This window comes from Schistocerca cancellata, chromosome 1, assembly GCF_023864275.1.
Source record: "Schistocerca cancellata isolate TAMUIC-IGC-003103 chromosome 1, iqSchCanc2.1, whole genome shotgun sequence".
Lineage (NCBI taxonomy): Eukaryota > Metazoa > Arthropoda > Insecta > Orthoptera > Acrididae > Schistocerca > Schistocerca cancellata.
The window spans coordinates 593999307-594025188 of NC_064626.1; the positions used below are offsets into that span (position 1 = coordinate 593999307).

The following is a 25882-nucleotide window of genomic DNA, read 5'->3' on the forward strand; positions in this document are numbered from 1 at the left end:
GGAGGAGCCCTCAGCATGTCAGAGATGCGGGACACAGCTGTCGGTATGACATTTGTTAACTGAGTGTGTTTTATATGATGACCTGTGGGTTGAACTGGGTCTCCCACAGTATCTTTCTTCTATTTTAACTGATAACAAGGCGAGTGGTGTTCGTGTCTTAAAATTTTGTGTGATGTCCAGAATTCTTCCCAAAATACTGATTGTGAGATCTTAATGGGTCACAGACTGGCTGTGTCATGTACTATTTCTAAATCGTCATCCCGCCACAGTTATTTGTCCCGTTTTTAACAGCATCCTTGCAGGTATTTTATCCATGATTTTATTTAGTTATCCCACTGTGTCTTGCTGGGGTTTTATTGCGAGCTTTTATGAACCTCACCTTCTTGGGGTTGCTTTATGTTTCCTGTGGTGGGATCAAATGTGGCTTTCCAGTTTAATGATCTTCTTTCACAAATTGAGAAAATCTTCTTCGGTATAACATTAATGGAAGGGTGTTGATGACCTAGCTGTGTAGCGCCCTCCACCATAAATCATCATCATCATCGTTATCACCATCATCATCATCGGTGAGAATCTCTCAGATTAACAGCAGGGTGGCTGTGTTAAAATACCACGATGTTTCAATCATCATCTTCCGGTGAACTGTCGAGACATGCCAAATATGCAATGTTGTGGTATTTAACACGAGCCTACTGTAGTGAGGCTACATTGTGAACTGATGACTTTATTTAGACTTCACTCAGTTAGGCAAAGCTTATCCCACTTTACAGTGAAAAAAATTTGTGATTATAGTTGGTACACCACAGATTACAGAGTTCAGCTTGATCTGAGTTCACTTTTTTATGTTAATCTAAGATAAACTTATCTATGCAAACAGCCCTGAGAGTAGTGGTCACAAGCTGTGGTCCAAGGGGTGCACGCCGACCGCATCAAATATTAGTGCGGCTCGCCAATCTTGGCCATATTTTATAACAACATGCATCTAGCAGCTAACAGCCAAATCCAAAAACATCAACTAATGTTAAGAGTGCCTTAGAGTGTAGTTTTTGTGCTCAGTAAGGAAAAAAAATTACAGAGGCAGTAATGTCTTAAGATGTGCTTAATTGATGTTCGTGGATTTGACTGTGAGCTAGGAAAGGTTGGCCACTTACCTCAGGGACGGAGGGGTAAGTGGGATGGTCACTGCAGAGTTAAAAGTATGTGAGTGGTAGAATGTTTTTTGTTTGCATTCCACTACTGACAACTCATGGGCGTGTGTGTGGGGGCAAGAGTCGCGACACCCATCATGCAGATAATTTTTTCATTTCTAATTCTTCAGTTAAAATGTAATACACCCTTTCAGATGACAACTTTCTAGCATGAGCAATTTCACACACTTTCAATCAGCGATCCTCCATGACCATTTTGTGTGCACTTTTGCAATTATTTCTGGAGTAGTGACCCATCTTGGCCAACCACTGTGCAGATCATCATTTAATCTCTCTCTGCTCAAGTTTAAATTCATTTGTCCACTTGGCAACAGTTGAATATGAAGGAACAGAGTCCCCCAGTGTATTCTGGAAATCGGCATGAATGTCCTTAGCTTTCATACCTTTCTTTACAAAGTACTTAAGCACTGCTTGAATCTCAATTCCCCCCCCCCCCCCCCCCCTCCCACACACACACACAAATCAGTATGTGGGAACAACAACATAGCCACATTACTGCCACAGCTCTCTTCCAAAAACACTAACATATCATGTGTTTACAGAGCCACGTCACTGCCACAGCTCTCTTCCAAAAACACTAACATGTCATGTGTTTACAGGCAACTGTCCAATGAATATCATGTGAACAACTTGTTGCGCTAGCGCTGACCTCTCATGGTGATTTTGAGAACTTTTCAAACCACCCTTGCAAGTACAAGTAGAAGTCTGCTCACAAGGACAACACAACACAACACTACTTCGTCAGGCAACTGCAGTTGCATGACCTTTGGGTAGCTGAGGAAGTCAAAAATCGGAAACGGAGAACAATTGTGCCAACTATTAATAATCACTACTTGGAGGGCAATTTATTGTGCCCTTACTACAGCTTGTCTATTGGGGGCTCATTACATAATAATTTTTGTAGGTTACCAACTAATTACAAAATCGGCATGTATGCGGCTGGAGGTGCCCTACACAATGTCAGTTTTAGCTCTTGAGCAAAAATGTTTGAAGACCTCTACCTTAGAGTATCAAAGTATGTTTTAATAATACAGATAACAATTTACTGATGTGAAATTTCTGTAATGATGTTTCATGGGAGCTGGGTATGAGTTTGTGGACACGGGTAACTAATATAAAAATAAAATTGTGTTAAATACCGTAGAAGGACAACAACTGATAATTACTGTTACTTGCTGCACTTTTGTTATCTGTGTCCAGTTTTATTTCATTTTGTTTTGTTTGTTACTAACCAGAATGAGAAACTTATTTCAGTAGAGAGCAATGCAAAATTTTTGTGTTACAGAATTTGCATGTGTTTGCAATCTCAGCACTAATGAAGGTACATTTGATTGTTTTCTCTGAACTGTTACCTTAATTAGAGAAGTCAGATTATGTGCCACTGTTGACGTAAGATGCTCTGTATCCATTCGAACCATGGCTATTGGTAATTGTAGAATATTTTCAAATCACCCATGCTCTTAAGGAGTATTGATATCGAACTAGGATAGGATATTAAAAGTTTATGTTTGGTATATTGTTTATTATTTATCTGCTAACGTCTGCTGTAGATGTTATTCTGGCTTGTTTATTAAGTTGCATTCTTACTGAAGGCATAGTAATTTAAAATTCTGTTGAATGTTGTTGATGGATTTGGTTGTAAATACTAAATGCCTCCTGTGCTAATTGATTGCTTGGAAAAAATTTAGTACTTACCCAAGTCATATTTTTGTGTACACAATGCAACTGTGTTAGGATGGGTTCCATATCTTGTGCATGCTCATATGCATATATAGAAGCATATGCACATGCACTTGTACAACCACAGTTTGCAGGTTTCCTTTCTTATTTAATCAACAGGTAAAGGCCACATGTTTCAGTGCCTGAGGCGAACTTCCACTACCCCGAGCTATACACCCACAAGATTTCTTCAGGAGACCTGCTTTATGCCATGGTGTTCAGACCACACAATTTTGAGCCAGGTGTGAAATACCCAACAGTTTTAAACATATATGGTGGACCAGAAGTACAGCTTGTTTCAAATACTTTCAAGGTATGAAAATTTAAATGGATAATAGTAATTGTGTGAAATTTCTAGTTTTACTTGTTTATTCTCTTAGGCTACTGTTATCTTGCAGAAATTGAACAGAGTAGTGTAAATACACTGGAATAAAAGTCTCATTTCGTTAGTACATTTTGTGACTCATATCTAATTCCTCGGGTCCTGAAAATTCACATCTATTTCTCACCACCACCACCACCACCACCTCCTCCTCCTCCTCCTCCTCCTCCTCCTCCTCCTCCTCCCCCCCCTCCCCCCCCCCTCCCCCCCCCCCCCAATAGGTTGACACACAAATTTGAAAGGCTGTCATGCTATGTGCCTCAAGACAATGCCTCAATGCTTTAAAATAACTTTCTGGTGACTGGGGAGCTTTTTGAATAGTGTGTTTGTTCTTGCAAAAAATTCAATTGCATTTTTCCAAAATATCTTCACTTGTTTATTATTTTCGGCTCTATTTCTTTCAACAAATGATTGTCTCTGTTGAGATTTAAGGATTTCCCAACATTATTTTTTTCCAACCAATTTGATAATTACATTTTCAGAATGTTAAATTTGACCTTCCACTGACATTCATAGCCATGCAAACTACACTTGACAACACTGCAGATAGAACTGGCTAGGCATTTAGCATAGAACTGAAACAACAATACCTGTTATTTGTACTTTAGGGGAATAATTTCACAGCTGTTGAACTACATTTAAAGGTTTTGTTTTTCAGTCTCTATTTGTTATAACGTCAAGTTGAACACATATATTTCAAAGACGACACAATACATGTAAGTCACAGAGCAAGTAGACAAATGAAGACATGTGTACACGGTAACAGTCAAATCAGCACTGAGTCCAAGTCTAGCGGCCGCTGGCTGGCTGGCTGCTTAGGTGGCGTGGCTGCTGCATCGCTGGCAGACAGCGCCGCATGTAGAGGACGCACGCACGTAACTGCGCGGCGGCACTTTGAAAGATCGGCGAGTCACTACACTTTTCTCCCCTTTGAATTTTTTGCACTGGTCTTGATGGAGGTGGCCTGTAGATTGCTAATGTCCATAGGTGTTGTTTGACTGGCCGTAAAGTCTCTAGGAGGAGGCTTCCCGCAAGGACGGAAGTTTCCCCAATGATAACGGGTCGAGATGACAGGAGACGTAGGGGTCGAATCTGCTGGGGCCCCGTGCACCAATCTGCCCATTGCGGCAAGTCCGGTTGTTATAACAGGAGACATGAGCGATGTGTCGGTGTCTGTAGGAGAAGGAGGCGAGTAGAGTTGCTCCGACAGATGATGGTCATCTGGTTCCTGCATTGGCACATCTCCTGGTGGTGTCCGTTCTTGTGCTGGCACCGAGATGATGGTGAGAGGGCTGCGTTGTGAGTAATGAGAGATGCCAAGATCCTGAGCATCAGGTAGAGTCGAATGTGGTGTAGTGGCATTTGGAACAGGCGTTGCTGGGACATGAGGCCGAAGCTGGTCCGAATGACGGATTGCAACACCCGTGCCTGTCTGAATTTCATACAGGCGTCGGCCACGGTGTCGTAAGATGCGGCCAGGACTCCATTTTGGTCACCTGCCATATCCCCGTATCCATACAAGGTCGCCGGTCGTGAACCGGCCAAGCGAAGGCAACCGCGTCCGTGAGGTGGAAGGCCGCAAAAGATGAAGTAGCGTACGGGGCTGTCGGCCATGTAAGAGCTCAGCCGGGCTGTGGTCGCCCATGGGGGTGAAACGGTAAGAAGCCAGAAATTGGAGAAGCGCATCATTAGCAGCAGAAGAAGTCAGGAGTTTCCTCATCTGAGCCTTAAATGGGCGGACCAGTTATTCAGCCTCACCGTTTGACTGTGGATGGAACGGAGGGGCTGTGACATGCATGACTCCGTGACAGGCACAAAAATCCGCAAATCCGGAAGAGGCAAATTGCGGACCATTATCAGTAACAAGAGTAGAGGGAAGGCCTTCCAAATAGAAAATGTGAGCCAGAGCATTTGTGGTTGCTGCGGTGGTAGGCGATGTGAACGGACAATGAAAGGAAAGTTAGAGTAGGCGTCAATTATGAGTAGCCAATAAGTACCTAAAAAAGGTCCCGCAAAGTCGGCATGAATACGCTCCCAGGGCTTCTCAGGCGAAGGCCACAGTGACAAAGGTGAATTCAGGGCGGCGGCCTGTGATGCACAAGGGCTGCAGGCAGCGACCATGTGTGAGATTTCAGCCGGGCCAGTACACATGACAGCGCACCAGAGATTTTGTGCAAGAGACACCCCAGTGCCCTTAGTGAATGAGGCACAAGACCGACGCATGCAAAGACGCAGGTACCACAACACGCGGCGAAGCATTGACAGTGGAAAGGAGGATAACACCATCACTAGCTGTGAGGTGGTAGCGCAAAGTGTAGTAGTTCCCCAACGGATCAGAAGTCTTAGCGGACGGACGATCTGGCCAACCCTTCTGAATACCACGTAAAACCCGGGAGAGGGTAGGCTCAGAACCCGTAGCAGCCCCATCCACAACCCGCTGCTCGGCAACATCCAGGTGGAAACACAAATGTTCGTCCCTATCGAATGCCAGATCAGGACCCATGGGAAGGCGAGACAGTGCATCAGCATTCGCATGTGTAGCCGTCGGCTGGAAATGAATCTCATAATTGAAACGAGACAAGTAGAGTCCAACGCTGGAGGCGGTGTGCAGCCTTGTCGGGAAGTGACGTTGATGGATGAAACAAGGCAACAAGTGGTTTGTGGTCCGTAACAAGATGAAATTTGGATCCATAAAGAAAAACACCAAAATTATGAAGAGCATAAATAATGGCCAAAGCTTCTTTTTCAATTTGAGAATATTTTCGTTGGGCATCAGTGAGCGTTTTGGAGGCATAAGAAATGGGTTGTTCAGAACCGTCAGAAAAGCGGTGCGCAAGGACTGCACCAACACCGTATTGAGAGGCGTCCGTGGCAAGAACGAGATGTTGGCCAGGTCGATAAGTAGCCAGGCACGGGTCCTGTTTCAGCATAGTCTTCAATTTTTGGAAAGCCGCATCGCATGACGCGGACCAGTGAAAGGGCGCGTTTTTATGCAACAGGCGATGCAACGGCTGAGCCACTGAAGCTGCAGATGTTAAAAACCTGTGATAGTATGCTATTTTCCCCAAGAAGGCCTGCAGTTCCTTAACAGATGTAGGGCGAGGAAGGGCATCGATCGCAGCGACAGTTTGCTGAAGTGGACGTATACCATCCCGAGAGAGTTGGAACCCCAAGTACGTGATAGATGCCTGAAAAAATTGTGATTTCTGAAGATTACATGTAAGACCAGCAGTCTGTAAGACATGAAAAAGTGTTTGGAGATTCTGAAAATGTTCTTCAGTTGTAGAGCCAGTGACAACAATGTCGTCCATGTAATTGATACACCCGGGGACAGGGAGCAATAATTGTTCCAAGAATCGCTGAAAGAGCAGAGGCACTGGCAACCCCGAATGGCAATTGTTGGTATTGATAGAGGCCGAAAGGCATGTTAAGGACCAGAAACTGCCGGGAATCAGCGTCGAGAGGAAGTTGATGATAAGCTTCTGACAGGTCAAGTTTAGAAAAATACTGGCCTCCAGCAAGTTTAGTGAACAATTCTTCAGGTTGGGGCATAGGGTAAGTGTCGATGAGGCATTGAGCATTTACAGTGGCTTTAAAATTGCCACAGAGACGAATATCACCATTGGGCTTAGCAACGACGACGACAGGAGAGGACCACTCACTGGAAGTGACAGGAAGCAAGACCCCTGAAGTAGTGAGACGATCCAGCTCCCGTTTTACCCAATCACGAAGGGCCACAGGAATGGGCTGAGCCCTAAAAAACTTAGGCCGAGCAGTGGGTTTGAGCGTGATATGATCTTCCAAGTCATTTGCACGGCCTAACCCTGGAGAAAAAACGGATGAAAATGTTGTCGACAAGGAATCCAATTGAGCAGAAGGAATAACATCAGAGACGATATTGACAGAGTCATCTATGGAGAATCCAAAAACGCGAAAGGCATCAAAACCAAAAAGATTATCTGCGTTACTCTGGTCAACCACAAATATGGGAACAGTGCGAACGACGGATTTGTAAGATACCTCAGCATTAAATTGTCCCAAGAGAGAAATCTTCTGTTTATTGTACGTCCGTAAGTGCTGAGTGACAGGTGATAGGATTGGAGAATCCAACTGAAGATATGTCAGAATTAATGATAATGGCAGCATAACCAGTATCCACCTGCATGTGAACATCCCAACCAAGGATTTGGACAGTGAGAAATAACTTCCCTGAAAGGGAAGAAGTACCATTGACAGACAACACTGAAGCAGAATCAGCATCACGTTCATGAATGTCAGGTATGTGGTCAGATTTGCAAATGGATGACACGTGACCCTTCTTTTTGCATTTGTAACACACGGCCCAACATTGTGGACAATCTTCTCGTGAATGTTGCGTAAAACACCATGGACATGAAGGAAGTTGTCGTGGGTTTTGCTGCAGTTTCTTAGAGGTTTGTTTACAGTTAGGCCGAGGCTGCGCTTGGGAGCGTACTGCGGCCACATCGGCTGGCGGGGACACACCGCACACTTCATCAACAGCGCACAGAGGTTGTACTTCCCTGACGTCACCCCATGCCTCTATTTGCGCCCCAGTGGTGCGAGAAATTTCAAAAGACTGAGCGATGGATAGGACTTTGTCTAGAGTCGGATTTGCAAACTGAAGGGCACGTTGCCTAATTTCTTTGTCGGGCGCTGACCGGATAATAGCATCCCGTACCATGGAATTGGTGTAGGATTCTTTGTGAATTTTAGTAACAAATTGACACTTCCTACTGAGGCCATGAAGTTCAGCTGCCCAAGCGCGATAGGATTGATGCGGTTGTTTTTGACAGAGATAAAAGGCAACACGAGAGGCTACCACATGCGTATGCTTGTGAAAATATACGGACAGAAGTGAGCACATGTCTGTAAAGGACAAAGACGCAGGATCTTTCAAAGGAGCCAAGTGCGACAACAACCGATACATTTGAGGTGAAATCCATGAAAGGAACAGAGACTTACATGTTTGTTCGTCTGTGACGTGAAATGCCAAGAAATGCTGTCAAAGACATTTCTTGTAATCAGACCAGTCTTCTGCCGTCTTGTCGTAAGGAGGAAAAGGAGGTATAGACAACGACGAGAGACGCCTTGCATTGGATGCCGCGACGAAATCGCGAATCGCCGATGTGAGAAGCGTTTGCTGTTCAATGAGATCTTGAAATAGTTGCTCTAAAGTAGCCATGGAAACCTGTGGGTCAGGGATGAAAAGAAAATATCCCATACTTGTCGCCAATTGTTATAACATCAAGTTGAACACACATACTTCAAAGACAACACAATACATGGAGCAATTAGACAAAACAGACATGTGTACATGGTAACAGTCAAATCAGCACTGAGTCCAAGTCTAGCGGCTGCTGGCTGGCTGGCCGCTTAGGTGGCGTGGCTGCTGCATTGCTGGCAGACAGCGCCCCATGTAGAGGACGCGCTTAGCTGCTCGGCGGCGCTTTGAAAGATTGGTGAGTCACAACACTATTGTGCAGACTGCAGAGTGTACAAACTTGCAGTCGGCCATCAATGTACACAAGCTAGATTAATGACCACCAGAGAGAAGAGGAGCAGTGTGGAAAAACAAGCCCAGCCTCCCTCTGGCATAGCAGCCATTCTGCTTCCTTCTGTTACATTTCTACAAAAGCAGAACTGACACATGGTCACAGGGGCTGCTAATCCCTTCTGACACTGTGAGGGTTGTAATCGAACTTCATGATGTACCAGGATTCGTCTTTCACTCATTTAAATATAAGTGAGGAAAACAATGAGCAACAAACAACACAAAGCATGTGCTAATGGTTATTGCACTTGCTGGTGTTAGCAGTGTCATAAATGAGGTAGCTCAGGCCCAACCCTTACCAGCATTTGATGCAACCACTGTTGCTCTCTAAAACTGCCACATTAAATATGTCCTCATAATACTAATTTTTGAACTTAAGCTAGCAGACAAAAGTACACTTTTGTTTCTTCTAAGATGCTAGATCCCATGGCTGAGTACTATGTTGCTTTAGAAGGAATGTATTTTATACTGACCATTCAACCTCCTACAAATGACAGGATACCAGAGCATTGGGCGCACCGATATGTCATTGCGTTCATGCACTTTTTATTCTTCAAACTCAGTCTCATGAATATTATCTTTCCAAATTGGTCTTTACCAGATGACGTTCAATACCAAAACTGGTTTGTTGTTGTTGTTGTTGTTGTTGTGGTCTTCAGTCCTGAGACTGGTTTGATGCAGCTCTCCATGCTACTCTATCCTGTGCAAATTTCTTCATCTCCCAGTACCTACTGCAACCTACATCCTTCTGAATCTGTTTAGTGTATTCATCTCTTGGTCTCCCCCTACGATTTTTACCCTCCACGCTGCCCTCAAATACTAAATTGGTGATCCCTTGAAGCCTCAGAACATGTCCTACCAACCGATCCCTTCTTCTGGTCAAGTTGTGCCACAAACTTCTCTTCTCCCCAATCCTATTCAAAACTTCCTCATTAGTTATGTGATCTACCCATCTAATCTTCAGCATTCTCCTGTAGCACCACATTTCGAAAGCTTCTATTCTCTTCTTGTCCAAACTATTTACCGTCCATGTTTCACTTCCATACAAGGCTACACTCCATACAAATACTTTCAGAAATGACTTCCTGACACACAAATCTATACTCGATGTTAACAAATTTCTCTTCTTCAGAAACGCTTTCCTTGCCATTGCCAGTCTACATTTTATATCCTCTCTACTTCGACCATCATCAGTTATTTTGTTCCCCAAATAGCAAAACTCCTTTACTACTGTAAGTGTCTCATTTCCTAATCTAATACCCTCAACATCACCCGACTTAATTCTACTACATTCCATTATCCTCGTTTTGCTTTTGTTGATGTTCATCTTATATCCTCCCTTCAAGACACCATCCATTCCATTCAACTGCTCTTCCAAGTCCTTTGCTGTCTCTGACAGAATTACAATGTCATCGGCGAACCTCAAAGTTTTTATTTCTTCTCCATGGATTTTAATACCTTCTCCGAATTTTTCTTTTGTTTCCTTTACTGCTTGCTCAATATACAGATTGAATAACATCGGGGAGAGGCTACAACCCTGTCTTACTCCCTTCCCAACCACTGCTTCCCTTTCATGTCCCTCGACTCTTATAACTGCCATTTGGTTTCTGTACAAATTGTAAATAGCCTTTCGCTCCCTGTATTTTACCCCTGCCACCTTTAGGGTTTGAAAGAGAGTATTCCAGTCAACATTGTCAAAAGCTTTCTCTAAGTCTACAAATGCTAGAAACGTAGGTTTGCCTTTCCTTAATCTTTCTTCTAAGATAAGTCGTAAGGTCAGTATTGCCTCATGTGTTCCAGTATTTCTACGGAATCCAAACTGATCTTCCCTGAGGTCGGCTTCTACTAGTTTTTCCATTCGTCTGTAAAGAATTCGTGTTACTATTTTGCAGCTGTGGCTTATTAAACTGATTGTTCGGTAATTTTCACATCTGTCAACACCTGCTTTCTTTGGGATTGGAATTATTATATTCTTCTTGAAGTCTGAGGGTATTTCGCCTGTTTCATACAACTTGCTCACCAGATGGTAGAGTTTTGTCAGGACTGGCTCTCTCAAGGCCATCAGTAGTTCCAATGGAATGTTGTCTACTCCGGGGGCCTTGTTTCGACTCAGGTCTTTCAGTGCTCTGTCAAACTCTTCACGCAGTATTGTATCTCCCATTTCATCTTCATCTACATCCTCTTCCATTTCCATAATATTGTCCTCAAGTACATCGCCCTTGTTTAGACCCTCTACATACTCCTTCCACCTTTCTGCCTTCCCTTCTTTGCTTAGAACTGGGTTTCCATCTGAGCTCTTGATGTTCATACAAGTGGTTCTCTTATCTCAAAAGGTCTCTTTAATTTTCCTGTAGGCAGTATCGATCTTACCCCTAGTGAGATAAGCCTCTACATCCTTACATTTGTCCTCTAGCCATCCCTGCTTAGCCATTTTGCACTTCCTGTTGATCTCATTTTTGAGACGTTTGTATTCCTTTTTGCCTGCTTCATTTACTGCATTTTTATATTTTCTCCTTTCATCAATTAAATTCAATATTTCTTATGTTACCCAAGGATTTCTACTAGCCCTCGTCTTTTTACCTACTTGATCCTCTGCTCCCTTCACTACTTCATCCCTCAAAGCTGCCCATTCTTCTTCTACTGTATTTCTTTCCCCCATTCCTGTCAATTGTTCCCTTATGCTCTCCCTGAAACTCTGTACAACCTCTGGTTCTTTCAGTTTATCCAGGTTCCATCTCCTTAAATTCCCACCTTTTTGCAGTTTCTTCAGTTTTAATCTACAGTTCATAACCAATAGATTGTGGTCAGAGTCCACATCTACCCCTGGAATTGTCTTACAATTTAAAACCTGGTTCCTAAATCTCTGTCTTACCATTATATAATCTATCTGATACCTTTTAGTATCTCCAGGGTTCTTCCATGTATACAACCTTCTATCATGATTCTTAAACCAAGTATTAGCTATGATTAAGTTGTGCTCTGTGCAAAATTCTACCAGGCGGCTTCCTCTTTCATTTCTTACCCCCAATCCATATTCACCTGCTACGTTTCCTTCTCTCCCTTTTCCTACACTCGAATTCCAGTCACCCATGACTATTAAATTTTCGTCTCCCTTCACTATCTGAATAATTTCTTTTATCTCATCATACATTTCTTCAATTTCTTCGTCATCTGCAGAGCTAGTTGGCATATAAACTTGTACTACTGTAGTAGGTGTGGGCTTCATATCTATCTTGGCCACAATAATGCATTCACTATGCTGTTTGTAGTAGCTTACCCGCATTCCTATTCATTATTAAACCTACTCCTGCATTACTCCTATTTGATTTTGTATTTATAACCCTGTATTCACCTGACCAAAAATCTTGTTCCTCCTGCCACCGAACTTCACTAATTCCCACTATATCTAACTTTAACCTATCCATTTCCCGTTTTCAATTTTCTAACCTACCTGCCCTATTAAGGGATCTGACATTCCACGCTCCGATCCGTAGAACGCCAGTTTTCTTTCTCCTGATAATGACATCCTCTTGAGTAGTCCCCGCCCGGAGATCCGAATGGGGGACTATTTTACCTCCGGAATATTTTACCCAAGAGGACGCCATCATCATTTAATCATACAGTAAAGCTGCATGCCGTCGGGGAAAAATTACGGCCGTAGTTTCCCCTTGCTTTCAGCCGTTCGCAGTACCAGCACAGCAAGGCCGTTTTGGTTATTGTTACAAGGCCAGATCAGTCAATCATCCAGACTGTTGCCCTTGCAACTACTGAAAAGGCTGCTGCCCCTCTTCAGGAACCACACATTTGTCTGGCCTCTCAACAGATACCCCTCCGTTGTGGTTGTACCTACGGTACAGCTATCTGTATCGCTGAGGCTCGCAAGCCTCCCCACCAACGGCAAGGTCCATGGTTCATGGGGGGCAACTGGTTATGTTTGCAATATTTATGTGCAGAAAATAGAGCTGTTGTCCTGATAAAATAGTTTAGTGGATACAATTCACTTTAAATTGGCGTCTATTGGATAATCATACGTTTTTGCGTCTATATTCTCTTTTTATCACAAAATGCGAATTTTTAGGTCCCTACTAATTGCTGTCGTCTTTTTGTTTCCCTCTAGTATTGTAGTATTTCTGGAAGTGCTCAGAGCCACCAGCATGTCTGTATTTGATGAATTATAAATGGATCCACTTTCATGTTGGATCTCAAAGGCTTTGAACAAAGGAAAATACGTAGTTTTTGTTTAGTTTGTGCATCCAAGGCAACAGTTTCAAATTCACTTGTGTATCCAAAGCTGCCATGTTTAGTGTCGTGATGGCATGTACACTTTATGGGAGAACTTCATGTGCTCAGTGCAATAATGGAAAAAAAACTAAATTTAAAGACAGAGAGAGGAGGATTGTTATCTAGGGCAAGAAGGCCACAGAAGTGACTCCTGAAGTATGGGGCCTCTAAGCTATGAGATTAGGATAAAAAGTACCGTGCTCAAATTTTCCTAGTGCAAAGTAATGATTGTAGGTGAATTAAGTTTTTACATTGGAGTCTGGCACTTTCACTAGCATTGCCTGTATTTTTGCTTATCATTGAGTGCTTTATTTGCCACTTGGTAACAGTTTTGCTATGTGCAACATCACATATTAGTCAGATGCTGCATCAACTTCTGTAAAGAGCTTGGTGATTTTTAAGGTAAATCAGTTTGTAAGATTGGCAGATGTGTGTTGACAGTGCCACCAGAGAAACACAAGTAATGGAGTGGTTCAGTTGATTCGAAAGTGGAAGAGCATCAAGACTAAAAGTCTGTGTTCCTACAAACCAGCTGTAGAGCAGTTGTTGAGTGGGTGTGGCTGGTAATGGGGAATCATTATTTTACCATATGGGAAATAACTGATTAGTGTGGAATTGGCAAGGAGTGCTTATATTTGATTTTGTACGATAACTGAACATGCACTGAGTGTCTGCGAAATTGGTCTCCACACCATGGAAAAATTCTGCATTGAAGTTTTGTACAAGTATCTGGACTGTGTCAACACTGATCATAAGTCTTTAACATCTTGATATTTAGTCATGAGTTACGGGTGTACTAGTATGTGATGCAAACAGAAGCATGATGTCTGCAGTAGAAGCATTCCTCATTCAAACTCTGAAGGAAGGGCAGCAGTTGGAAAATACAAAGTGAAGTTGATTGTTGCCTTGATATCTTTGGAATTGTGCATCACAAATATGCAAGGAAAAAAAAAAAAAAAAAAAAAAACCTGTGGCAAAGACTGCTATCCAGCACTAAAGGCCAGACCTGAGAGAGATGAAAAACTTGCAGTTGCATAATAGTATGAAACAGCTTCTGTCATGTGAGAAGTGTAAAACCTGTAATGTTTTTGGAAAAGTGTAATATAGCCAACAAGTTTACTTTTAGACTCTTCCCTATTACAGATTTGTTTGATTATGGAGAGCACAAGAGGAATTTGAAAATCTACTGCTTTCTATCAACTAAGACTGGAGGTTCTGTACTGATTTGGGGAGTGATATAATGAATTCAGTGGTTCCTATTGTCACACTTTAAGGGAAGATCACTGTAAAGTCAGAGAAAAAATTTATGTTACCAAGATCATACAATGGTTCAAGCATTGTTCCTAGCAGTAAATTGCATATTCAAAGATTTTATTGTGCCTCGTCTGCCACTGGAAATTTCAGAGACTGGTATAACGAGCATGAGGAACTAACAGGCCACTTTCAGCCTACACAATCACAAATTTTGAACTTTAAGCCATTGTGATCTGTGTTGGAAATTAAGCTGTGGGTGCGTTGTTTTATTGCAGAATCTGCATCTGAACGGTTTCCCACAAATAAATTGTATTAAGTATCATAGCCCATCAGTTGGGATTCATGTATCCTGAACTCCAGAAGGAAGCAATAAGTGACCTTACAACATATTTGGACATTGTTTATATTACTTTGTTCAACATTTGTACTTGGCCTTGTATGTGCATCTCTCTTCCCTTATAAACTCTCTCTCTCTCTCTCTCTCTCTCTCTCTCTCTCTCTCTCTCTCTCTGTGCGCGTGTGCATAGGCATGGGTGAGTGAGAAAGTCTAATAAAGGTGGCCCCTAAAATGCATACCTTAAGTGCTATGAAGCACTTGCTCAGTAGAAGAGATGTGTTTCATGTTAGTGAAGATGAACAAGTACTCATAGCTCTTAAGATATGTGCTTTAGAGCCCGTGTTTACTGGACATATATTTATTGGTGTGGTCCATACTACCATCTCTAAAAATATGGAAAGCAAAGAGCTTGCAGAAGAACAAATGTCTTAGTATCGAGAGTGAATAAGTTTTCATAGCTCTTAAGGTACGCATGCTAGAGCTCATGTTTACTAGACTTATTTTGCATCGAATGCTCATTCCTGTCATATCCCTGAATACTTAACATTCCTCCTAGGATATCCTGTGTATACATATGATGTAACTCTTTATGGATCCGTGTGATTAACTTGTTGCAAATTTATAAGTAAATGATTCATGTTTTTAGTAAATTGATCTATGTTAAAGTACAGAAAAGATTTTGTTTACTATGTTAACTGTGTGATGAAAGTAGAATATTTTTGATAATCAATGTAAAGACGAAGTTCATAGATATAAGTCCAAGAAGGAAGGAATATTGATATTTAACATCTTGTCAGTGGCAATTTCAGTAGAGATGGGGCACAAGATCAGCTTTCAGAGGGATTGGGAAGAAAATTGGCTGTGCCATTTCAGAGGAGCCATTCCAGCAGTTTCCTTAAGTAGTCCGGGAAAATTGCAGAAAACCTGATTCTGGATGCGATTTGAATTACTGTTCTTCCAAATAAAAGCCGCGCGGGGTAGCTGCATGGTCTAAGGTGTCTTGTCACGGTCCGCGCCCCCCCCTCCACCCCCCCTGTCAGAGGTTCGAGTCCTCTCTGAGGCATGGGCGTGTGTGTCGTCCTTAGTGTAAGTTAGTTTAAGTTAGATTAAAATAGTGTGTAAGCTTAGGGACTGATGACCTCAGCAGTTTGGTCCCATAAGACCTTACCATAAATTTCCAAATTTCTTCCAAATAAAAGTTCAGTGTCATAACCTAGCATCATCTCGCTCTGTAACAAGTAATATTTTTCACATGAAACAAGATAATGTACGGAAAAAGTCATATTGTCCACTGTGAGAATGTGGAAAAAGCTAATTTCTCTTCTGGCAAATTAGCTTGCCACTTATGAGCAGATTTTAGCAACAGCCTGTAGACATTTCTGATGGATTCTTGAAAACCTGCTGTTCCTGTATCTGCATTAGTAGAGGTACAACACTGAGACCATTACCCACAGTTCTGGGAATGCCAACACAGACTCTCAGCAGGTACACACACGGCCTGATATCTATGACGGGCATCATTCAGCCAAGTCAGTGTGTCTTTGGCAAGCCGGTGGCCTAATATGCTACTGCTGCTGAATGGTGCACTCAAATTGACTAGCCTATAATCTTCCTCACACGATTTTAAAGAAACTATTTCGTAAAAAAAAATGGTTTTTATGTCCATTATAACTTTGTCAGCTTCATGATGAAGTGCCTATAATTTCACTTATGGTCATAGATATTGTGATATTTTACATATAAGTAACACACTGCCTGAAATTTGAAAAGTTTGCAGTGAAAAAATGGCAGTCACATATTAGGCCATATGTTGCTGTGTATTTTTTTTATTGAGACTTGAGAAAATTGATGCAATTATTTGTGATCACACGTCATGGTGATAAAGCTAGAGAAAAATATCCCTAACACCCCTTATATCTCTTTCAGTATCATGTGAATTTGACTATGGCTAAATAATCTGATACAAGCTACATATTTTAACCTTACGCATCACTTTTTGGGCTATCATTGTGCCTATGGGGCATCTTATCCAAGGAATCTAGATGGCGTCCACCAAGGAGTAGCTATGGGAGCCTGATAGAACAAGCTCCACATAAAGCATATACACTGAAGGCGATGAGCTGTTACATCCAGTGCATGCTTCTTATGATACAACATGCTTAAAAGATTAAGTTGTTCCATCAGTTGCCAGTGTTTCATCTCAATACCTGAACATCAGCTGACCAGGTCGCCCCCCCCCCCCCTCCCCCCGTAGAGTGGAACAAGACCATTTGCAATTCGGGCACAGAAGCACCTCGCAAATCTAGCTGTAGCAGACCAAATGTCCTAATCCATTGTTGGAATAAATATCCGCCACTGCTTTATAAATTTGGCAGGTTGTAGAAAAACTGTTATTTCAGATTATGGTTTTAGCCAAGTGTTTTATGTACTTCTGAAATATAAGTGTAATTTTAAGTTATGGACACTGATGGCTGCAATCAATCAGAGACCAGCTGTCCTCCAAATTGGCGTTCTCACAGTTTGCAGTCTTCATTGCAGAGCTCTATGCCATTTTTAAAGCACTGGTGCGAATGAAAAAGGATTGAAGCAGGAATTTCCTCGTATGCTCAGGTTTTCTTAGTGCATTCAGAGTGTTCAACAGTTGTAGCCAGTGCACAAATTGCTGTAGAATATTCAGGATGACCTTCTCATACTACAGTGTCAGAGAAAAGAGGTGTCAATCATTTAGATCCCACAGCATGTGGCAGTCCATGAGAATGAGCAAGCTGACAATACAGCCAGGGATGCTTGTGAAGGATATGTAGTAATGCAGTGTGCCTTTCCCTTACAAGTTATTACTTCTTAACTTTTTTAAAGAAAACTCATGTGCCAGTGGGAAGAGGAATGGTAGGCAATACAAACCAACAAGCTGCATAAAGTGAAGTCATGGAAGACATCATCCCAGTTGTTCAGGTGGAAGGAAATGGCACTAAAAAGATCAAGGTTGGGCACTACCCTGACACACAGCCACTTCCTACAGGGAAAAGATGGCCTAGTTTGTCGAGCCTGTGGGTTGCCTATTACAATATGCCTATCTTGACAGACTGCTTTCTGTATGTTCAAAAAAGAGTAGAAATTGGTCTGGACAGTGACCTACCACCTATTTCAGGAACTGAGTGTTTTAAAAGTGTTAGAATTTGTTTTTATGTGGACTCGTACCCAAACTATTAGGTTAAACTAGTCTATTTCAACATGTTCCCGAGCGGATAATATTTTAATGTCTTCCAGAGTGGGTGATAAATCTGCCTCTTAGTAATGCACCAATGGTAGTTCTAATAACATTTTATCTGTTAGTATTTTATTCTTCATTGAAAGAATTTTATACAACAAACAATTTTCATTCCCAAAATTTCTATGCATTTGACAATTTTCTATGTCTGTTATAGGAGTTTTAACTAAAATACATTTTTCATATGAGTTTTAGCATATATAAACAGGGTAGTCAGAAATAGCCTAAAAAGCTTGTAACGGCGTTCTAATGTAGATTGTGCTAGAGGGGAGTTGATATGTTGTGCTGTTTCAGAGTTAACTAGCATCAAAGTTAATCAGACCATTGCAAATGTTAAAGTGACTTGCGAGATGCTGTCGCCAAACATGTTCTTCATTTGATTTCCTAAAACCGAATGAGAGAGCAATACAAAAACTGTACATAGGATGGTTATGAACATGAAACCTCATCCAAAGGCAGAGCAGTCTTGTGCTGCGCTATCAACTTTGTCAGTGGTTTTCCCTGTGGGTCGCGATGCCAAGGGGGGTCTCCAAGTCTTTCTCGGAGGGCTTGCAGTTGCAGGAGTGACTTCTGTTTAATCACTTTATATGCTACACCCAGAATTTGCAGCATGACATAATATATGTTTTGAGACAATCATCTGCTGTGGTAGAAATGTCACACAGAAGTGATTTTGGGAAAGCACTTTGTAGAGTCGCAAACGTTCAGATGTAGCATTTTTTCATAGCAATGAATATGAATTTAATTTGAACCTGTTGAAAACTTCAAATATGCAGAGACTTGCAGCAGTGGCAAGTGACATGTCTCTTGAACTCTAACAACATCTGTTAGAGAACTAGGACGTTGAGTCATGAAGTCCTGTACAGACTGGATTCACCAGTTCACCTCTGAGAGATTTGCAAGGAGAGGAAAGGACCACATGAACTTCCGGGTGGGAACAGCGTTATGGGGGACATCTTGTGGAGTATTCATAGCTTAGTTTTCTTGATGAAGTACAGAAATTCCTACCAAGTGGATCTGAGACACTTGATATCACCTCAGACTGTAATTGACACACTGTGTGTTGATTTTGTTTCTATTACCGCAGCTCTGTAGTTTCATTGGGATTCCCATAAAAATCATCTTTGCTTGTACCCGGTTTATTTCTTATTTCCTTCGTGTTGTTTGTTGTGTTTGCCGTGAAGGTGTATCATTGTTTTTTTTCCCATAGTGCTTAATAAAAGAGTTGAAAAGTATTTTCTAAAAATCTGGTACAATAATTTATAGTAAAATATACCGAATACACTCTCAGTTGATTAAAAATAAATGTTGCCTTCTTTTGAGGCTGGTTGAAAGTAAATGAAACAGCCAGCCCAGCACATATCTGAATACTAGGCCTAAGATGAGTGAAATTTTTTATTAAAATTATACAATTCCTTGTATAATATTAATTCTTAATTGATGACAATGTAGATTGTTTTACAATAAATACTCCATGTTAATGATGAATAAAAGCAAAACCTGAAAACTGTTTTCAGAAACTAATTGATAACTAAATGAACAAGGTCCAATAAGTAACATTGAGAAATAAAAAAAAATCTACTTCTTTACAAACAGGTTCTACAGTGAGATCTTGCTTAAAGAGCATAATTCACTTTTGAGTCTTACCTGCAGTGCAAAACACTCAATATGTGAAGCAAATTTTTCTGTTTGAATTCTCTTGAAAACATGATAATCTGATCCATTCTAAAAAAAAAAATACTAAAACCATTTATAAAATACTAATGTAATTTGTTACCATACATTCTTTTTTTTTACAAGAAAGTCATCTAAAGATATTTATTTTTGTCTTCTCTTCAAAATGTGTGCTAAACACAGAATATAGCTAATTGAATGTAACATCTTTGTATATATTGGTTAATGGGCAGTTTAATTGAATTAATTTTGGTTAACAATGACAAATCTAAAATGGAATTCATAAATAGGCATTTCAAGGCCAAGAATTAACAAAAGTATTCAAAGTTAGGAGAGCTTGCAACATTGTCACAGAGAATTTGCTGTACTGTCAAGGAGATGAGTATGGTGGTACTGGAGATAACAATTGCAACAGAATGAATAATGTTAACAGTACAGATGGATACAGCATTGTCATCAGCAGAGTCTTTTGTTTGGAGCATAAGGCAGAAGGTCATAGAACAGCAAGTGACTCTTGCCCAATTAAAGCAGAAGAGGTCTATCAAGATTAGAAGGTGGTTTTTGAAATGGTTACCAAGGATTAAAAAAGCACTGAAGAGACTCATTACATAAACATTGCTCATTCAGTGAGCCATTCTTTTACAAAATTACATTGTGTATTGCTCATTATGCAAATCATGCTCATTAAACAAGATTTGACTGTACTTCATTCATAATAATAATAATAATACTGATGTAAACCTTACGCTATTTATTCTTCTGCATTTTCCGTTATCTTGTCATTTCTTTCCCGCAAAGCATAAACCATACCATCGAGAGTAAGGCCAATAACAATAATGGTATGCTTCAGCAGTTATTCACAAATGCCCAATACTTTAAAGCACAACAGCAAATTGATGATGGCTAATGTGTCTTATTTGTATTATTTAAAATTGTACTTGACACTTTATCAGCCTTTTATTGTTTTTAGCATTTTAAGCGATACACATCACAGGTTCCACTTAGCCAGTTAAAAGAAGTGAAGGTTTTCGGTCCTACACTACAATAAAAATACAGCAATTTAAATGAGGAGGCTGTGCCTGTTTATTTATTATTAATTTGTGAAATTGTAGTTCTATTTGTGAGACATAAATAACCAGATCATATTCTAATTGAAGCCTGTTTCTCTTCTTGATTTTTATGTTCTTCACCAAAAAGGATAGTAATTCACATAGGTAGGAAGTGATGAATGGCACTAATAATTTCAAAGCTGCTCTTTCCAGCGGTGGATATTCTTCTTTTCACTTCATACAGAAGGTGCCAGTCTTTTGCAGATTAAATTCCATTTTAAGCATGAGTATCTATCTATGCCTGTTGTCAGCTTCAGAGTTCAATTCTGGAAAATAACTCAATAGTTTCTCTTCCACATTATGCATCACTGTATCATGCAAGGATTGTGAGAACTTTGTACCACTGCTCCGCTGTAATTTCTTTGACAATCTTCTGAATGCAAGGGAAAGACTCAATCATCATCATTTTAAAGACAATGACCATAAATGAAGAAAGGGATCCTTTGATTTTATCCTCGGAGACTCTTGTTTGAAATATTTTGGTGGTTAGAAAGATCAGTAAGAAATGCTAACTCTAATAACCGAACAAGGTCACAAAAATAATTCACATTTAGAATCTTGTCAGAACATTAATAATTCAGCTTTCAATTCCAGAATTCACTTCAATACCGTTCCTTTGGAAAGCTACCTGACCTCTGTTTGATAAAGGGGATTTTGATGGAGCAAACCTGTGTCTTCAAAAATTATTCTAAACAGCTGAAGTAAAATCATGACTGTCAGAGCTTGTCAGTGAAGAAAGCAGCATGAAATATTTGGCATTATTGACTTTAATTTTGCAATGAGCCCATTTTTATTGCCTTTCATAGCGTCAGCACCATCAACACAAATGGTGGCGCATTTTGTCTCATCAATCTTGTAGTTGTGAGTTCTTATGAAAAACACGTAGTACAGACACTGGCCAGTAATGCTCACAGAAAGTCCACAGTCTGAAACATCAATACATTCATCAATTTGACTAATTGTTCTTAAATGTCACCAGCCATATAATTTATTATGAAATCAATGGTACTATCTCAAAGCAGTATGGTTTTTAGCTCATTTTCCTCCTGCTTACCTCACATAATTTCAACCATGTCCAGGACTGTAGGCAAAATAAGATTCTTGGCACCTGTTCTTGGCTTCCCTGCTTTAGCAGCTTGGTAGCTAGCTAATTACATGTTCCCATTGACACTGGATACCTAAAACCAGATAAAAAGTTGTTTAAACCAGAAAAACAAATAATCAATAACATAATATTATTTTTATAAACAAATAATTGTACAATTTTATTAAATGAATCATATTAGTTATCTGCGGGTTAAGGGTTTTCAGTTTCCATTTGAAGAAGGCAAATAGTTTATCAGTTTCCTTGGAATGTTTAGTTGTGAAGTGATGCATGGGCTTCGGTGGCATCATACTCTCAAGGGGTTTCATGCTCTCACATGACCATCTTCACTGCAAATTACACATCGAGGTTTATTATTCATGACAGTAAAACAATACTTCAAATAAATGTCAAAAAACTCTATTTTTTTATTTTGATTTGTGTCTGCCACAGCCACTTGTACTAGACATGGAGGGCTGTGCAGATCTTTTGAGTAACATCTCCGTTTTATGCTTGCTCAGAGCAAAGGACAATTATGCAATAACCACATACATACTCGGACAACCATATGAAGTGAGCGAAAACTGCTGTCCCTATGCTGCCCACACTCTTCCACTGCAGCAATGAATATAGATCACAGCCCACAGAGTGCTGACTGCTGCAACTAACTTGCACAGTGCATTTGATTTCTCTATCAGTATAGTACCAATAGAAAGAAAATTAATTTTGATGCCTTTGAAATCACTGATGTAGTTTTATTATGGTTCTGGGGGAGATCGCCAGAAATTTTTTACTTCGAAAAGGGTTGCATATTTAGAAAGACTGAAAAATACTGATCTATTTTTATAAGAACGGACACTAATTATATATGACGGGCTGCTTGAATTTGTATGCAAAATGGCCACATTGGCTAACTTCAATGCTATGTAATTGGGAAACAGTACAATGTATGAATTTTTTTACTTAACAGTTACTTCTCAGCAGCAGCACCACCTACTCTGCAACACCCTTACAATTTTGTTTTAATACGATTTTGGACTGCCCTGTGTATGCTCCAGATATCACTTTCAGATCAGATTATTTAGCCATAGCCATATTCACATGACAGGAAATCTACATGGGCACTATTAACTTGCTCTTTCGTGTTCATGTGTGGTAATACTGTATTATCTAAGGGCCTCAATTTCAGCCCTAAACTTGCATTTGATCATGCTGCTTTGTTGGAGGACCTAATTCCCTTCACACATTATATGAATCGGAAATATTGCTTTGCAACCCAATCCCAAGAAGTTTCCAACAGCAAACCTGACATTGAATCCTGCCTTGAATAGTTCAGATCACGATCCCAACTTGATGCACCACCACTACCTCAAAATCATCACTTACAAGTCTTACAAGAATTCCTCACATCCAGCATTGCTTCACAACCCTTCCTCAGGTCCTTGCAACATGACCTTAACCTTTCCTTCGCAGAACTCCAGTCTCTGTGTTCCCTAAAAGCTAATGACTCTATCATTATCCTCCCAGCAGATAAAGGATCTACTACTGTGGTAGTTGACCGACAGGAGTATGTTAGTGATGGTCTGTGCCAGTTGTCTGGCACCTGTACACACAGCATCTGCCATAAAGATCTCATACCTGTGATTCATATTGACCTGCAGTCCCTCCTTAAAACCTCAGTCCCCTCACAAGGACTAACACCTCAACCCATAGAACTTCTCACCCCATCCAAGCCATACATCTCCACCTTTTACCTTCTTGCTGGGATCCACAAACCCAATCATTCTGGCTGTCCTAAAGTTACTGGCTTCAAAGCACCCACCGCATAGTTGATCAGCACCTACAACCCATAATACAAAGACTCCTCTCCTATATCAAAGATACCAACTATTTCGTAGATCATCTGAAATCTGTGCCCATCCCACACCCACCACATATGTTGCTTGCCACCATTGATGCCACCTTCCTCTATACCAACATCCCCCACATACATGGTCTGTCTGCTGCTGATGGTCCGTCTGTCTGCTGCTGATGGTCTGTCTGTCTGCTGCTGATGGTCTGTCTGTCTGCTGCTGATGGTCTGTCTGTCTGCTGCTGATGGTCTGTCTGTCTGCTGCTGATGGTCTGTCTGTCTGCTGCTGATGGTCTGTCTGTCTGCTGCTGATGGTCTGTCTGCTGCTGAGCATTTCCTCAGTCAGCACCCATCTGATTGCAAACCTATGACAGCCTTCCTACTCACCACACGCACCATCTGTATTCTTCCCCCAGACACCAGTTTCTCAGAACTCTGCAGGTGTTTATACTTACGAACAACTATTTCACTTTTGAGGGGCAGACAGATCAGGGGTACGACCATGGGAACCAGGGCGGTTCCTTCCTATGCCAACCTTTTCATGGGTCACTTGGAGGGGGCTTTCCAGGGATCCAGAAGTCTTCAGCTCCTGGTTGGGTTAGGTACATTGATGACATATTTACCATAAGGTCTCATGGTGAGGCTAAGCTGTTAAAATTCCAGGAATCTTTGAATACCTTCTCCCCGTTATATTTCACTTGGTCCTATCTGATTCCCTTGACAGTTGCCTTCCTTTCCATGTCAAATTTTCCCTTCCCATACAGCCTTGGCATCCAAGGTAAACAAATTTGTTTGGATGCAAACTCTTTGTAGCAATAAACCACCATTCTTACCTCAGCCTTCACTGCACATAATTACCCCACCAGCCAAGTTCAAAAGCAGATTTCCTGGGCCATCACACCCAATACTGGTACTGCTGATCCCACCCAAAAACAACTTTTGAGCACACCACTGGTGACTCAGTATTATCCTGGTCTGGAATGTATTAATCAGCTACTTCAGCAGGGTGATGACTTTCTAAAATCATGCCCTGAAATGAGATCCATTCTGTCTGAAATTTTGCATACCGTACCTAGAATAGCTTTTCATCACCCTCCCAATCTCCACAATATTCTTTTCAGACCCTTTGCTCCTTGTGCACCCATCTCCCTACCCTATGGCTCCTACCAATGTGACCATCCCCACTGCAAGACTTGGCTTATGCACCCTCCTACCACCACATATAGCAGCCCTGTAATTGGCAAAACATGTACTATCAAAGGGAGAGCCACCCGTGAAACGACACATCATATACCAGCTGTTATATAAACACTGTTCGGCCTTTTACATCGGCATGACTACCACCAAATTATCAATTAGGATGAATGGGCATAGGCAAAGGGTGCATATGGGCAACACACAATATTCTGTTGCAGACATGCTCTACAGCATGACAATCGTGACCTCGGCGCCAGTTTCAGCACACATGCCGTCTGGATTCTTCCCCCAGACACCAGTTTCTCAGAACTCTGCTTGTGGGAACTAGTGTTACAACACATCATTGGTTCTCGCCACCCACCTGGCCTTATTTAAGTTAGTTTCCTCTGTCTCAGCATTTCCTCACAGGAACTACTCGTTTCTTCACTCTGATACAGTTTTCTACATCTGCCATTCTCTTAGCATCTATTTTTCACCACCCCGTCCCACCTCTGTTACGTACAATGCACTTAGCTTTCCACTCTTATTTGCTCATTCATGATGTTTTAGCAGTAATTTCTGTCTTACGTATTATCCTGTCTTCCATGTTTAAGCTCTCAGTCCCCAACAATCCGTCTTTCATTCTCATCCCGTGCAGTAAGTCTCCCTTGACATGCGGTTCTGGGTGACTTTCTGGAAATCTTCCACTTTTCCTATACCTCTGCTGCTGCTTGGTGAGTAGATTTTTTATCTATACAATTAAATGTTTGTGTTAGCATTTATAAATGCCAACAAGAGAAAAAATAATAGAAATTGCAGAAAAAAGTTAATAGCCGTTGCATGAACCTTTACTTTCTCTGGTCTCTTGTTCAGTCCTACAGTGTTAAACCTTTATTGTTAATGCATTGCTGGGCGCTGATCTAGGAGACAAGTACATGGCTGTAGCAGAATTCAGCTACAAGAAAG

The 25882-nt window shown here is 41.1% G+C and overlaps 1 protein-coding gene across 3 annotated transcripts in view; it reads left to right on the plus strand.

The window, feature by feature from the left end:
• LOC126182079 (dipeptidyl peptidase 9) overlaps positions 1-25882 on the plus strand; it is a 191777-nt gene that overhangs the window by 134391 nt on the left and 31504 nt on the right. For all 3 annotated transcript variants that reach the window (XM_049924822.1, XM_049924823.1, XM_049924824.1), the window contains one exon: positions 3068-3240. In XM_049924822.1, coding sequence (XP_049780779.1) covers positions 3068-3240 — 173 coding nt within the window. The remainder of the gene's footprint in view (positions 1-3067; positions 3241-25882) is intronic.